The sequence below is a fragment of the Galeopterus variegatus genome, unplaced genomic scaffold, assembly GCF_000696425.1.
Source record: "Galeopterus variegatus unplaced genomic scaffold, G_variegatus-3.0.2 Scaffold6380, whole genome shotgun sequence".
NCBI lineage: Eukaryota > Metazoa > Chordata > Mammalia > Dermoptera > Cynocephalidae > Galeopterus > Galeopterus variegatus.
The window spans coordinates 48391-65705 of record NW_007732491.1 but is presented as its reverse complement, the minus strand read 5'-3'; the positions used below and the strand labels follow the sequence as shown (position 1 = coordinate 65705).

The following is a 17315-nucleotide window of genomic DNA, read 5'->3' as shown; positions in this document are numbered from 1 at the left end:
AGAGAATAAAACAAGACTCACTGATACTGCATGTAGGGTCTCTATTTTCACCAAAGACAATCTGAATTGCTCAATACTATAGTTAGACCGAAATGACTAAACCTGGAGGCAGCTGAGGGTTGAGGGAAAGCAAACCAGACTGACTCAAAAGACCTGTAGGCAACTCCTGGCTTCCCATTCGCTAGGTTCTGTGGCTTTAGACAGGTCACCAAATCCTTGCCCCCTAGTCAGAGAACTGGATTTCATGCCTACCTCAACTGTTGCAAGAATAAAATGAAATGTGTATGTGAAAATACTTTTTTCAATGGTTTTTAAATTATTTGTTCTTCTTAATCTTATTACACCAAGCAAAGAAGATGAATAATTTAAGAAAACATTTTCTAAAATACATCAGCCCCTCATTTTAAATCCCACTATGGTCAGTGCTGCAGTCAACTGACCTTTCTGTGTCTCTCATTTTAATGCAATAAATTGCTCTCTAATGACAAATGTAAAAAAACCAACATTGCACCATTGATGCCTTTGACTGATTAGGTAATAAGTGGATTAAATAAACCAAACTATGATTTTGATCCTCCTCGTAGTAGGTTTGAAATGGAAGGAAAACTTGTCTCATAGCTCATATTAGAACACACCCACCAATCCCAATGGGTTTAGGGTTGGCATTTCATTTGGGTTAGGTCTCAGTATAAAACTGCAACTGGGAAGTTTACTTGATAAATACATTTGCAATATGACAAAAAAAAATTTTGGAAATAAAGTGAAATAAGATGAATGATGTTCTGCAGAGGACGTGCCAACTCACATAACAACACATTTCTCTGCCAATGGTCATGTGGACTGTGTTCAAATATAGAGACATAGTAGGATAATTCAATATCTGAAGCAATAAACACACATACATGTATCTCTTATTTGTTTCATCTATTCTCGGGGCTCTGTCTCAGGTGCTAGGAATCCACAGTGACCACCAGGCAATCCTCTTGCTCTCAAGGAGCTTGTAGCCCAGTTGGCTGTGTTCTGGGTTCCAGACAAATAGAATTCCCTCTCAACCTGCGTGAGACCAGCAGGGCTCTCCAGAAAGGCATTAAGAAGCTTTTCATCTTCACCTCATTCAATGATTTAGTATTGTCTTTATCTTATAGAGATACTGAAACTAGTTGAAAGAAATTTGCAGTAGGTGGTGAAGTCTTCAAGGCCCGGTGACTCAGTGAAAATAACAAAGACATTTTTTACTATGCTTGTTCAGGGAGGTTTGACCTGGCTTTTGAAAAAAACAATGGGGCCAATCATCAACTTCCTAAAAATGAATCAGAGTAGGGAAATTCTACTCAGTGGGAAGAATTAAATTTTTCACATATCTATAAAATGATTAAACCCCAGACCACTTATAAAATAGATATAAAGTCAACAGGGTGGGAGGGGAAGTAAATAAATTATATTATATCCCTTCAACAGAATATTACACAGCCATTAAAAACACTTTTGAGTTGAATGATATGGGCATATGCTCAAGACATAGTAGTAAGAAAAAGGATAGAAAATCATATTTGCTATATGATGCTAATTTGTATTTCAGACATCATATTTTATTAAATATATTTATTCAGTAAAATTCAATACACCACAGATGTTAACAGTAGTTGCTTTGGGATTGTGGGACCAAAATTAATTTTTTAATACTTACCTGAAGTTTTCAAAATTTCTCTGTTAAATATACATTACTTTTACCCACATTTAAAAAAAAAACAATAAATGTCATTACTCAGCTAGATGCACACAGTATCATGGGATGCACTCTTGACTAATCACTAGCAGATATGTTTTTAATTACAGAGCTTTCCTTCTGGGACTCTGGAGTGATCTAATCCCGTCCCCTGCTCTACAGATGTGCTTCAGATATGCAGCATATGTGAGTAAAGTCACATGCAAGCTCACAACTGCACCAGGCTAGAACTCAACCGTTCCTCACTGCCAGTGCAGGCTTCGCTCACCATGCCACTACCATACAGGAGCGGCTCTGCTGCCTCAGTGGGCATAAAGGGAGATGGGAGGGGTGAAATGTAGAGATTCTCCTTCCAAAGTGAAGAGCTAACCACTGACCCAAAGATGGGACAATCAGATATAACTTATCCATTAAAGTTGAAAAAACAAAGTCACCTCATTCCAGACAGGGTTGAGTTCATTATCAACTTTCTTTGTTTTCTTTTTCTCATCTGCAAAGAAAAAAATAACAGATACCAATCAATTAGAAATCATCAAAGAGCACGCACTGTTCATTTATTCCTTCAAAGAACATTACATGAGGGTCTATTATGTACCCACACTTCCCCATTCATCGGGATGGTGGCTACATGAATCAAAGTCTTCCAAACTGAATGGCATATTTTGGCCTAAAATGTCTTTCTCATTCCCAAGTCTACAAGGAGTTAAGGGATGGGGGATTCGAAATCATGGAAAGACTGTGATGCTCTCCCCTCCCTCGTCAAGGTTACCAGGGGCCTCTGCATCTCCAGCTTGTTGCAGAAAGAAGCCAATGACACTAACCTCTGTGTTGCTGGTGTCTCCATTTACAGAGAAGCATACAGAGAAGGACCCCTCAAAGAGTTAAGAAATATGTCTGGGCTCCCACGTGGGAGTGTTGCCCTGATAGAAACGCAAATTGTCAGCCATGAAGCCCATGCTGCCTCTGAGTGGGATAAGACCCCAACACGGCTTAAAGAGTGAGCTGGATTCCCTCCCCCAGGCCTCAGTACAAGGTTATAAGTAGATGAACACTTTCTAGAACCAACGGAGAATCTGGGGTTTCCTTTATCATGTGCCCACCTTTTCTGAAGACATGAGATCTTTTTTCTCTGTGTCTGGGCCTGGACAGACACCTACCTAGATGAGTAAATGAGTAAATCCAGCTAGTGCTTAAAGTTTCCATGGTGCAAAGTCCAAAGAGCAGGAGCTTCTTTTGGATCCCCAAGTCCCCAAATACTTACCAAAATAAATGCTAATCTTTGAATAGAAAATGTTTTGTAAGCATTATGTCATCTAATCTCCTTAAAAACACTAGGAGGTATATATCACTATTTTCATTCCCCTTTCACAGCTAAGGAAACTGAGACATTAAGTAGTGCATTCAAAGTCACCCAGTGAGCAAGTGGCAGGGCTGGGATTGCAATCGGTGGCCAGCTTTGAACCACTCCTTCCCTTGGGGCCCCTGCTTCCCTCTGCTGTTGTGGCATGTAGGAGGCAGAGGGCTTTGTTCAGCCGAATGTCACCCTGCTGGGGCTCCCAGCACATGGCTGGCTGTGGGACTAACCACCTCATTCTTCCAAAACCTCAGCATAGCAAAGCCATGAGTCATGACCCTCACTCTGCTAAGCGTTAACTTTTCCACTTGAGTGGGAGTCACATAGGCCGACTGGCTTCCCTTTCTAAGCTTCAGCATGACCCTACTCATCGGCTTATGCCCAGACCTACACTACTTGGTTCTGCCTATGGGCTATGTGGCCCCTCACTGGATCTAATTCTAGCGTCACCTATAAGCTTCCTGAAATTTCCCCTCCCACACTTCCCTTGGACCCCACCCACCCCTCCCCTCATCTGACATAAACTCTCCATAAACTCTTCCTCTTTGGTTACAGTATAAGAAAGTGGTCTTGAGAGAAAGAGGAGCCAAGCTAAGGATTTCTAATTTGAATGAAACTGGTCAAAATGGCTACTATGCATAATTGTAGCAGCTCCCTCTAAATAAGCATTTCTAGGGCCAGGCTGTGCATTCTACTGCAGTGTCTCTGACCATTACAACAACACTTCAAGGTAAACATCTTCATCCCCATTTTACAGACAAGAAAAGTGAGAGAAGTTAGTTAATCTGCCTAAGATCACACCACTAATAAAGTAACAGCCAGATTCTGAACCTACGTCTCTCTGGTGCCAACACCTGAGTGTGTGTTTGCTACCACACCACATGCGTCACTAGAAGCTGTCAAAGACGATGGATAAAAAAGATACACGAATATAATATGTGCAATGGGCTTGGCAACTTGGGCAATGTCCACAGGGAAGTCCATGGTCTGGTTTCAGGCTACCTGAAACTAAGATTATTTGCCCTAATGCACAAAATATTACATCTTTGAGTTTTTCTGGGGAGAGAGCGTGTTGTTCTTACCAGATTCTCAAATGAGTTAGTGACCTTGAAAAAGTTAGGAATCCCTGCTTTTGACAAGCATGAAATGGTACCATTGATCTCCCTCCATGTCACCACTACCCTTGCTGCCATAGCTAGGGCTTGGTAGGTGGAGAACTGAGTAATGAAGGAGTGAATCTGGAGCCCAAGACCATGGCAGACTTTCATGAGAGAAGATGGGTCATTCCAAGAAATCCCAGCAAGGAGAAGGCAGCTAATAATTTACAGCAACTGGGCACAGGGGCTTGGGGTAGGATTGAGTTACTAAAGGATGGTATTGAAGTAAAATTCCAGTTTCCAAGTCCCCAAGACTCCAGGCAGGGAGCCAAGGCAGGGACAGGGGCTCCAGGGAGGCTGGAGAAAACCCAGCACTTGTTAACTTGAAGTTACTGACCTAGGAAATAGAGTACAAGGAAGACACGCTTGCAAGACTCTCTTGACACTGAGCTTGGTACTACTGACTCTTCCTGCCCACAGCAGGGACAGGATTGTTCCAGAGTCATCAGTTCGGGAGAGTGAGAAAGTTCACTTGTTCATTCATTCATTCTCAAACATTTATTAAGCACCCACTGTGTGCCAGTAAACTAAAGAGGAAACTAAAGAGTTAAGATAGTTCCATGTCTTCAAAAGTTCCACAAATGTAGTTTATGGGCTATTGAACGGAGGAACCAAACAAATCTTTATGCATGTTTCCACCAAATAGCAAAACGCCCACCATACTCTTGCCTCTTCATTCTCATCCTGGAGTTCCCTCCTATAAGAGGGGGAATATTGGGAATAATGACCAGCCAGCTCAGGTCTATGGACCCCACAGTTCAGCCCATAGAAATGGTCCACCAAGTGGGTTCTTCCATAAACGTTAATCGACTTCTTCATTCTTCCATTCAACAAATATTTTTGAAATACCACTTGCCAGGCATTGAGCTGGACACTCTGGGAGATACCTAAATATCCAAGACATGGTTTCTGCCCTCAGGTGATCTAGCAGCGAGGTAGATGTGGCAATAGGTGACCGATATAGAAAGAAGGACATCAGTTGCCATCAGAGTGGTATAGATGAAAATGCAAACTGAGAGGAAAAGAAGGAGACTTCAGGCGGTGTGCACCAGGCAAGGCCTCACAGAAGAAGCAAAGGTTGATGAGCTGGGGACTGAAGGACAAGGAGGGATTAAAAATGTGGAGCTGGGAAGAAAAGCTCACTTCAGGTAGAGCAATAGGGTGGGTGGGTCACCCATGGAGGGGGAAGAACCGGTCATGTCTGGGGACATCACACAGCCCGTTGGCTGGAACCAACGGGTGTGGGAGGGGGTGTAGGGCAACTGGGCTGTGTGAGAAGGTTATGGTCACACTGTGAAGCCCTTGAATACCAGGCTAAGCTTCATTCAGCTGATATAAGCCACTTAAGGAAGGAGGTAATAGAAACCGGACTTTATAACTTCAAGAAGTTCACAATCCAGTGAGAAAAATCAAGTTGCCCAACAACTCTTCCAGTACATTTTCCTAAACACATGATTCAGTTGTGTGTTGAGAACAAACGGGAGCGGTTGAGTCCAAGCAGATGCCTGTTGAGCACAGGCCAGGTGGAGCTATTCAAATGAACCTTCCCGCAGCTCCTGGCATGGTGTATGTTAATGGCACTCCCCTCTAGGGGGCGCTCGCTGCAGGCCAGGCATTGCTAAATCCTTTACATGCATTTCATTTAATCCTCCTAGCAAGCCTATGAGGTAGACACTGTTATTATCCCAGTTTGCAGATAAGCAAAGAGAGCCCAGAATGGTTACGTAACATGCCCAAGATCACAAAGCTAGGAAGAAGCCCTCTAACCCCGTCTAGACTCCTGACTGACTCCTGAGCCCATGCATTTCTCTACTGTAACTTCCATCTTCCTAGCTAACAAAAGAAAGGAAAAACAAAGTAGCTGGCATTAGCTCTTGGGGCGTTCTGGAGAAACCCAGCTCAAACCCCTCCAAGAAGGAGGCTCTGACTTTTATCAAAATGTGTACATATTACATTTTTTTAAAGCCTATTCTCACACATAAACAACAAAAAGTAGATAAATTCTTATCAGCAGCCACAGAGTCACATATTTATATTATTCCATTATTTGAATCTACTTCTTTTTTTAAAAAAGGTCAAAGTTGCAGGTGCTAAACATCAGATTAAATTACAGGAAACTCCCTCTCCGTTCACATCACCTACCTCCCCTGGCTCCTCCTCTAATTTTATGAGATGACTGTCTCTTCCTATGGAAAGGAATTAAATACTTTCAACCCAGAACATAACATAACTAACTCAAATGCAGAGGCACTCTCTGGACCATGACTCAAGGTATTCTTCAGGACATTTCCTGTTTCCTGATTAGCGACGCCTGCTTCTTGCTCAGTTCTGTGAAGGTCACCACTGCAGTAATTAACCTGAATGCCAGTCTCTGGACAAGGTTTTCCCGAAAACCAAACAGCTCTCTTTGCCAAGCCACCTCACCCTGTTACACAGAACTATTTCCTTTGCTGTTCACCTACCAAACAGTGAGTCGGACCCTTATTGAAAAGGCTGGAAAGACTCCAGGATCCCTAAGATTGGCTTGCTACATCTGTGCCAACTGATCAGCTGTGACGGTTAATTTTAAGTGGCTATGGTGCCCAGTTGTTTGGTCAAACACTAGTCTAGGCATTGCTGTCAAGGTATTTTGTAGACGTGATTAACATTTACAAGCAGTTGACTTCAAGTACAGCAAATTACTTTCCATAATGTGGGAGGCTTCATCCAAACAGTTGAAGGCCTTAAGAGCAACAACTGAGGTTTCCTGGAAAAGAAATCCTGCCTCAAGGCTAACACAGAAACCCTGCCTGAGTTTCCAGGCTATTGGCTTGCCCTACAGATTTCAGATTTGAGAGCCCCCACAATTGTACAAGCCAATTCCTCAAAAGTAAATCTCTCTCTCTTTCTCTCTCTCCACACACACATACACACATACCCTATTGGTTCTGTTTCACTGACTAATCCCACGAATAACACCAGGTGAACAACACCTTCAACAGTAACACATTTTAAATTCTTCCAACTATATCCTATCTCACTGATCCTAATAATCCTGCAGAGAAAAGGACAGGAGTTGGCCCAGCTCTTCTGACTGGACTTCCCAATCAGCAAATTCTCCATTACTTTGAGCTGTTATCTCGGGAAGACATAAGGTTCAAACACCAAGCTCAGAGGCCTTCATGTGTATGCTAGAGAATTTAGACAAGATCATCTCTAAGTTTTCCTTCACGTCCAGTGGCACATGAGCCTTATGAAGTGCCCACAAATCCTGAATGGTTAGATTGCTGTGTCTTACTGAAACGGACCGGGGAGAAATGGGATGCTACTTACAAGCCTCCCTAGGTTACTCAGCTCTTTGTAGGCAAGGTAGATCAACAAAATCTCTAGGTTTGGCCACAAGTCTACACTTGACCTCCCATTCAGAAGTACTTCATCTTCTCTGGGTCCCTGAGTCATGGTCCCTTTCTTCTGAGAAATAAACAGTCACACATAAATTCATTCACTATTTTGCCCAAAAGTTCACAGACCCCCTGAAGCCCATCCATACACAGCTAACATTCATTAAGAGCTCTGAGCTAGTCACTGTTCCCAGTGCTTTCCATGGATCCTCTGATTTAACCTTCACAACAGCCCTAAGAGGTAAGTTCTAGTATGATCATCCCGGTTACAGAGGAGGAAACCAAGACACAGAAAGGTTAAGCAACTTATCAGAGGCCACACAGCTAGTAAGTGGTAGAGCTGAGATTCAAACCCTTGCAGAGAGAGATACAGAGCAGTTTCCAATGTTGCAGGATAAAGACCAGACAGTGATTCCTTGAAGGCTGGGATTATATTTTATTAAATATTTTTATTCCCCCCAATGTGCTTACAACATAGTAATTTCTCCATGATTTGAGTGAATTGGACTTCATAAGTTCACATAAATATTATTACTAGGGTTGCTTTAATGATTAAATGAGAAAATGAATACAAAGTGCTCAGCACAGGGCCTGGCACACAGAAAGCACTAAACAAGCAGGAGTTATTAGATTAGTTCTTAATATGGCACCAGGGCAGCTCATACCCCAGCGGGTTCCCAGGCTTTGAAGCCCCAGAGGGCAGGGTCCACATGTGACCAGAGGAAGTGCCCAGTGAGGCTGGGGCAGCCCTGGTGGAATAACTCTCCCACATGGCTCAAGTCCAGACCTCTGAGGCCTGCCAGGGGCAGCTTGCATGTGGGCATGACTGCTCCTCCCTGGCACTCAACCTGGCAGCCACCAGGAGCAGGGTCATGTCCATAATCACCAGAGGGCAGAGAAGGCTCGGGGATGGGCCAGCAGGACTTGAGAGGGACCCAGGGGGGGGGAGCATGAGACACATGCCCACCCAGGTCAACCTCTCTTAAGGAGTCTATCTCTGTCTTTTTGCTTTCTGTCCCTGGCTGCCTGATCACTTCAGGACGATGTTGCCAAACTGGTTCTAGGGGAAAAACATTTTGGCCAAGTGGCAATTGTGACACAAAGCAAGGTGGTTTTGTACATTTCTGAAACAGTTACAGATATTGCTCATACATAGAATTGCCCAGACAGAAAGGCAGGCTGGGTTGCTGCTCCCCTTTCTGAACCCAGTGCCCCACTGGCCTCTGGAGATGCCCTTTCAAGTGTACAAGCTCTTGAATCAAACCCAAATCCTCCAAGGGAGCTGCAGTAAAGTCCAGTAAATTTGAACAGCTCACACAGAACTTATATTCAGCCACACAGATCTGAGCCCTGAGCCCACACTCATGACCACAGGATGGGCCAAATGCAGGCAGCCAAGACCCAGGGCTCAGCACTGCATAAGGTCAACACAGCAGTGTCACAGCCTCAGCTGAGGGCATTTGTGTCCCAGGCTCACCTGGGACTTGCTGTGGGACCTTCAGCAGGGTATTTAGCCCAGCCTACCCAAGACTCGGTTTCTTCAGCTCAAAAATGAAAACTTCTTTGTTGTTGTTGTTATTATTATTATTAGTAGTAGTAGTAGTAGTAGCAGGACTCGGTTTCTTCAGCTCAAAAATGAAAACTTCTTTGTTGTTGTTGTTATTATTATTATTATTATTATTAGTAGTAGTAGTAGTAGTAGTAGTGAGAAAATAAATTAGTAAATTAAAATTAAATCAGTAAATATATGTGGAGCACTTACACAGTGCTTAGCAGGTGGTGAGTGCTCATCATCAATATAATTTGCAAATAATAATGCCTTTTATTCTAGGAGTTTAAACTCATTGAACTCCTAATTCATTGAACAATGGATGGCTCTATTTGCAACTTAAACTATAAGCCACAGGCAGGCAGGAACCAAGCCGGCCTTGTTCTCCACTCTATACACAGAGCTGAGCTCACTGCCCAGCAGAGCAGGCTCCTGATCAATACCTTCTCATGGATTCATGTTTGGAAAAAGGAGGAAGCAAGAGAGACAGGGAGTGTCCAGGCAGTGAACTCAGATAGTGAGGACAGGTAAGCAAAAACCTAATTTTTTATTTTACTTATTAAAAGAAAGAGAAATAAGGAAAAAAAAATTTTTTTTTCAATTTATAAGCTGTGCTATGGGATGGAAAAGATGATGAAGGTATTAAACCAGCGAAGGGAGGTAAAATGAAGTAGGGCCTCACCCCGACAGTCAAATATTAGATTGTTAATACTTATATAAAATAAGTTAGGGTTTTAGTGTTCACTAATAAAATGGCTCAAGCTTTATCAGCAGAACTGATTCACTGCTAAGCTATGTCACCTGTGAGCCTCTGAGTCACATGTCATAAAAGCTTTCATTACACTGTTGCAAACTCATCCCAGGAGGGCTGGGTTTTGTTTTTCTTTTTTTATTTTTTAAGTTCTTTCATTCTTGGTACACTTGCTTCCTCTTCCAGACTGGATCCAAATGACCCCAACACACTGAACAACTCAATCCATTCAGAAAGGAGGAAGCATTCGTTCAGCTTGGTTGTCATAGGCATGGGTTGTGTGTTGTTCTTCATCTATGCTGAGCTCTCTGAATACACGTGGAAAATCTGGAATCCAGTGAAATTCTCACCTGTCCCTGCCTCAGCTCACTCATGGGGAAAATGAAAGTGATATTCACTACCTACTTCATAAAAATGAAATGAGGATTAAGTAAGATAGTACACACAGGAGGGGTCACAGTGTAAGAATTTAATAAATGGTGGTGGCAGTGGTTGTAGAGTAAGTAGTTATTACTCAGGCTGTCCTCCCATGCCAGAATCTCCAGCAGACCTAAGTAGCAACTAATGCTGAAAGCACTTTCCACATGCTTTCATTTTACTCACTCTAATCCTCATGACACTCTGAGGAAGGTGTTACTTCCTCTCTATTTAAGGGATGAGGCAACTGAGGTATAGATATTGGGCCACACTCAGTGAGTGGAAAGCCTGGACTAAGCTGCTATGGCTATTCTGCCACTTTCTGTGCTTCCTGACACTGGTTATGTACATTTAAGTTAATTAAAATTAATATTAAAATTTCAGAGAGCACACCTGGGGTCCTAGGCAGGAGCCAAGGGCAGTATCCCCCACCTGGAAGCAGGCAAGGAGCATGACAAAAACACCACTTCTGCATGGGTGGCCCACCACAGCCACTGCCACAGCCACAGCTGCTGCAAAAGAGGCTCCATGCCACAGCAGTAACCACAGCCACTGTGCACATGGCCCACCAGACTGCATTAACATAAGGAAAGTCACCAGTGGGACAAAGAAGAGAACTTCTCTCTCCTCAAAGCCCACTCCAGAGTAATAGAAGTAGCAACTGCTCTACCAGATGACCAGACATCAACACAGAGATACTAGGAATATGAAAAAAAACCCCAAAAAGACACTAACAAAAGAATACAGTAATTCTCTAATACCAGACCCTATACAGCAGGAAACCCTTGAAATGACTGAAAAGGAATTCTGACCAACCATCTTAGGGAAACTCACTGAGATATGAGAAGACTCAGTTAGACAGCACAATGAAATGAGAAAAAAAATCCAAGATATGAAGGAGGAAATTTACAAAGAGACTAATACCTTAAACAAGAATGTAGCAGAACTCAAGGAACTGGAAGATTCACTCAAGAAAATAAAGAACACAACCAAGAGCTTAAGCAGCAGATTAGAGCAAGCAGAAGAATTTCTGATCTTGAAGATAGTCTTCTCAAAATAGTGTAGATGGACAAAAAAAAGGAAAAACTATTTTTAAAAAATGAAGAAAATCTAAGAGAGCTAGAAGAAAACCTTAAGTGCACAAACATTCAAACCATGGATGTTCCAGAAGGGGAGGAGAAAGGAAAAGACATGGAAAACCTATTTAACAATATAATAATGGAAAACTTCCCAGGTATAGAGAGAGACACAGACCTTCAGATCCAGGAGGCTCAAAGATCCCCAAACAGATTCAACCCAAAAAGATCCTCTCCAAGATACATTATAATCAAACTGGCAAAGCTCAAAAACAAAGAAAGAATCTTAAAAGAAGCAAGAGAAAAGCGTCAAGTCATCTATAAGAGAGCCCCTATCAAACAACAGACTTCTCAACAGAAACTCTACAGGCCAGGAGAAAATGGGATGATACATTCAAAATACTAAAAGAAAAAACTGTCAGCCAAGAATATTATACCCGGCAATACTATCCTTCAGAAATGAGGGGAAAAGAGTGTACTTTCCAGACAAAAACTGCAGGAGTTCACCACCACACGACCAGCCCTACAAGAAATCTTCAAGGAAGCCCTGAATCTGGAATCCAAAAAACAATAAACACTACCACAAATACATGAGAAAGAACAAAACCCACTGGTAGAACAAAAATTCAAATGAGCACGAGAAAGAAACTAAATTTTACCACCACAAAAAAACCATAATGACAATGTAATAATGTCCCTGCCTTATTTCCGGTTTTAGTAATTTTGGTCTTCTCTCTTTTTTTCTTGGTCAGTCTAGATAAAGGCTTGCAAATTTTGTTGATGACTGGCAAAGCTCAAAAACAAAGAAAGAATCTTAAAAGAAGCAAGAGAAAAGCGTCAAGTCACCTATAAGAGAGCCCCTATCAAACTAACAGCAGACTTCTCAACAGAAACTCTACAGGCCAGGAGAAAATGGGATGATACATTCAAAATACTAAAAGAAAAAACTGTCAGCCAAGAATATTATACCCATCAATACTATCCTTCAGAAATGAGGGGAAAAGAGTGTATTTTCCAGACAAAAACTGCAGGAGTTCACCACCACATGACCAGCCCTACAAGAAATCTTCAAGGAAGCCCTGAATCTGGAATCCAAAAAACAATAAACACTACCACAAATACATGAGAAAGAACAAAACCCACTGGTAGAACAAAAATTCAAATGAGCACAAGAAAGAAACTAAATTTTACCACCACAAAAAAACCATAATGACAATGTAATAATGTCCCTGCCTTATTTCCGATTTTAGTAATTTTGGTCTTCTCTCTTTTTTTCTTGGTCAGTCTAGATAAAGGCTTGCAAATTTTGTTGATCTTTTTAAAGAATCAACTTTTGGTTTTTAGTTTTTCTCTATTGTTTTTAATTCCCTATTCTATGTATATTTCTGTTGCAATCTTTGTTATTTCTTACTTATATTTGCTTCTGGTTTAGCTTGCTTTTCTTTTTCTATTTTCTTAACGTAGAAGTTTACATTACTGATTTGAGATTTTTCTTATTTTTATTATAGGTATTTACAAGTGTAAATTTTCCTCTAAGCACTGCATGAACCCTGCATCCTGTAAATTTTGATATGTCGGGCTTTGATTTTTATCTCAAAGTACTCTTTAATTTCCCTGTGATTTTTCTTTTTACCCGTTGCTTACTTAGGAGAGTGTTGTTTAATTTCCACACATTTGTGAATTTTCTAAATTTCCCTTTGTTATTGTGGTCAGAGAACATATTTTCTATGATCTTAATCTTTTTAAATGTATTAAGACTTGTTTTGTGGCCAAAGATGAAAAATAAAAATAAAAAATTTCAATTCCTCTGTCACAGTGGAATTGAAACAGTAAAATAGTCTGTTTCACTTTCACCAAACTGACTATTTGTTTTGACAAATTGTTAACCCAAACTAGATCTCTTTTCCAGATTCACAGCTTCATCTTCTAAAAGGGGAGCATAAAATTCATGTATCGGCTCCCTTCACTTGATTTGCAAACTTTGTATTTCTCCAATCCAGCCCACTAATTTTTCACTTCACAATGTGCAAAGAAAGCCAGACTTCAAGAGATTGGGTGAGAATAAATATCTATTTTAAGTCCAGGTACCATAAATACATCACCTTATTTGATTTTTACAGTCTTCAGAGTTAGGTCTTATCACCACTTCACAGCTGGGGTAATTGAGAATCAGAGGGATTTCTTGCAATTAATAAGGCCAAAGCCCTATGTCTAGGTCAGAGGTAGGCTAGGGCTCCCTTGCCTACCAGCTTTCTTTGAGGTGCAGCTTCATGGATCCCAACCAGCCTGTAGAAACTCTGAAGTCTTAAATACTTAAGATCACTTTTGCAGTTTGTAGGCACAGAGATCTGGTCCTAGTTGGTCCCATTGATCCCTCTGGCCTATGAGCCAGTCAATGAAAGGAAGAGCCAGAATCATTCATTTAATAACTACGTATTGATCATCTACTGTCTGCCATACATTAAGCAAGGTGCTGGGGAGAGACATGGTCCCTGCCCTTATGTAGCTTGCCATCTGATGAAGGAGGCAGACAGAAATATACAACTGCACCTTCTGATAGGTGTCATGAAGGAGTAAAGGATATTAGGGGAGAGAATTACAGGGGGACCTGATTAGGGCTACTCTGATCTACCACGGTGTGCTGCGGGGTGGATCATTAGGGGAGAGAATTACAGGGGGACCTGATTAGGGCTACTCTGATCTACCACGGTGTGCTGCGGGTGACCACTGTTCTAGCCCTATCCTGGGGAGCCCAGGCCAACTGGAAGACTGGTAGTGCAGGGAACCAAGGCTATTTCCCACATGTTTTCAGCTCTGCTATGGCTCCTGGCACAACCCTGGCCATGCAGACCTCCCTGAGCTGGACCCCACTGGCCAACAGGCACCAGGCTCTCTCAGGTTGCTGCTGGGCCCCTGCCAGACAGGCTTCCCATGACAGGAGAATTGGCCACCGAGGACATGGACTACACTGCAGTGATTCTCACTCTGAGAAAATAAGGCAAGTGTGAGCTGAAAATTCAAGGCAACAGAGAGTTGCTAAGAACCTACTACGTTCATACACTTAGGATGGCTATTATCAAAAACAGAAAATAAGAGTTGGGAAGGATGTGGAGAAATTGGAACCCTTGTGCACTCCTGGTGGGAATGTAAACTGGTACAACCCCTATGGAAGACAGTAGGGTAGCTTCTCAGAAAATTAGAAATAAAATCATTGTATGATCTAGCAATTCTGCTCTGGGTATATACCCCAAAGAATTGAAATTAGGGATAGATATTTGCATACCATGCTCATAGCAGCATTATTCATTATAGCCAAAAGGTGGGAGCCACCCAAGTTTCCGTCAATGAATAAGTGAATAAATAAAATGTGGTATACACATACATAGAATATTATTTTGCCTTAAAAAGGAAAGAAATTCTGACACATGCTACAACATGGATGAACTTGAAGACAACATGTCGAGTGAAATAAGCCAGTCACAAAAGGGCAAATACTGTATGATTCCACTTATATGAGGTACTTAAGCAAATTCACAGAGACAGAAAGTAGAATAGTCATTGCCAGGGTTTGAGGGGAGTGGGCAATGGAGAGCTACTGTTTAATGGGTACAGAGCTTCAGTTTTGCACGATAAAAAAGTTCTGGAGATGAATGGTGATGATGGATGCCCCACATTCTGGATGTATTTAATAACAGAACTGTACATTTAAAGGTGGTTAAGATGGTAAATGCTACGTTATGTGTATTTTACCACAGATAAAAACAAAAAACCTATTATGTGCCTCACTGAGAGGCTGCAGTGTGCTCTCACCAATCAATAAGACACGGGCTTTGCCTTTAAGCTGCTTGTACAGCTACATTCCATCTATTCTGAACAGCTGGGCCACTCCTCGGAAATGTCCCCCAGAGTTCTGTATGTCTCCCCAGCAGTGGGGAGAGGATATGAGCATTTGCCATGCAGCAATTATGTGTCAGGCATTATGACCAGTGCTTTAGATATTTTATCCCAATTGCTCCTTATAACATCCCTATGAGGTACATATTATTCTCCCCATTCTATAGATAAGGAAACAAAGGCTCAGAAATATAGTTGCCCAAAGATATTTAGGCCCTAGTGATAAAACCAGCAGTGAAACTTAATCTGCCTGGTCCAAAGGTCATTTCTTTCTACCTACTGGATTAGGGAAAGAAGGGGGCCCTTTAAATAGAGAGTTACATAAGTGGGAGCTTAAAATAAATAAATAAGTAAAATTTAAAAAGAGAGAAAGATACAACGATCACAATTATATGTTGAACTTTCAAATGGAGAGAACAGAATTGAGGTTACCAGAGGTGGGAAACAGGGAGGATGAGGAGGGGTTAGTGAGAAATTGGTAATGTGCAACAAAAAGTGATTACATTGCGTAATACCGAATATATTAAGTATCATGATTTGAGCATCACATACTGCACACAGGTATTGATATCCAATGTGGAACCCCACAGATATGTACAATCGTTTCAATAAAAATAAATAAAATGTTTAAAAATTGAATTAAAACATTAAAAAAATAATTAAATAAATGGGGAGTTAGGTTAAATAACATTAAAAATGGGAAAGAACAGGTCTAATCCCCAAGCTGGAAGGAGATGAGCTGGATGGTTCACATGCTAGGCTCACAGAAGCTAGCCTTAGGCAGTAGATACATCTGGTATACCTGCTTTGTTTGTCCTGGGCTTCCATATTCTTTGGCCATGGCAGATTGGACAAGGGGTGAATATCTGACCACAACTGAGCCAACTGAAGTCTTTCTCTCAAAGATCTCAATTAATAGACACTGACACCATAGTAAGATGTAGAGTAAGGACCAAGTCACCTCATAGTAACCCAAAGCCCATGCAAGAGTCCTAAGATAGCCAATACGCAGAAAGGTAGTGGCTGCCATGTGCAGGGAGAAACAGAGGAACGAGGCTGCACAGTCCCTGGGGGAAGACAGCAAATGCCTCCTCTCCTGATGCGGTTCTGGCTTCTACGAGGCCCATGATTTGGATTCTGGGAGATTTCTCTCCAGCCTTCTCTCTCACAAGGTAGGAGATATTCTTGAGAACACTGAAGTTCAAGATTTTATTTGCTTATGAACAACTAGGATGTTAGGGGTGACAACTGGGATTCTCATTCAGGCATCCCGAGCTCCAAGCCCAGGGCCTTCCAGGTAAAACAACAGAGTGGGGAGAGAAGGACCTTATGTGAATGAAAACACATCTTAGTTGGGTTGAAGAAATGCTCCCCATTTGATCTTTGGGAAGACAACAAAATTTGCCTTCGAATATTACTTTCTATTTCTGTGCCTTTCTTCTATCTTCTAGTGGCCATATTATGCATATTTTTCTAGCCTTGGTTCCTAACATACTATCTGGTACATTGTAGGGCTCAATGAAATTAACTGTTACCAAATAGGGAAGGAAATTTATGGATTCCCACGTGCAATGTCACATGTATGTTCATTTAATCCTCAAACAACCCAGCAAGGTAGGAGATATTAAGAACACTGATGCTGAAGATTTTATTTGCTTATGAACAATTAGGAAGTAAGGGGTGATTCTCATTCAGGCATCCCTGGCTCCAAAGCCCAGGGCCTTCCACCCTGAGGCTCAGTAAGAAGTTAGCCCATACAGCTTAAAGTGCCCAATGTCCCGTAGCTATTTCTGAGTGAGAACTGTGCTTAGACCCACTCAAAGCACACCCCTGTTCAACAGCACAGCTGTTCAAGAGAAATTACACGGTGGGTAGGGTGTCTGTTGCCATATCATGGCATTTTAAGTATATGTCTTATAGACCACCAAATGCTTCACATATGAATTTTCAATATAAAAACTAGCAGCTTCTCATTTTCCTTGAAGGAACAGTGAATGCAAAAAGTCTAAGA

At 41.7% G+C, this 17315-nt stretch overlaps 1 protein-coding gene across 1 annotated transcript in view; it reads right to left on the bottom strand.

Moving 5' to 3' along the window:
- The window catches only part of MYOF (myoferlin), a 59728-nt gene extending 56277 nt beyond the window's left edge, over positions 1 to 3451 (bottom strand). Inside the window, exons 1-2 of the mRNA XM_008590809.1 lie at positions 3365 to 3451; positions 2161 to 2211 (exon numbers count right to left, since the gene is read on the bottom strand). Of these exons, the coding sequence (XP_008589031.1) occupies positions 2161 to 2211; positions 3365 to 3451 (138 nt within the window). The remainder of the gene's footprint in view (positions 1 to 2160; positions 2212 to 3364) is intronic.
- Between the last annotated feature and the right edge of the window lie 13864 nt (positions 3452 to 17315).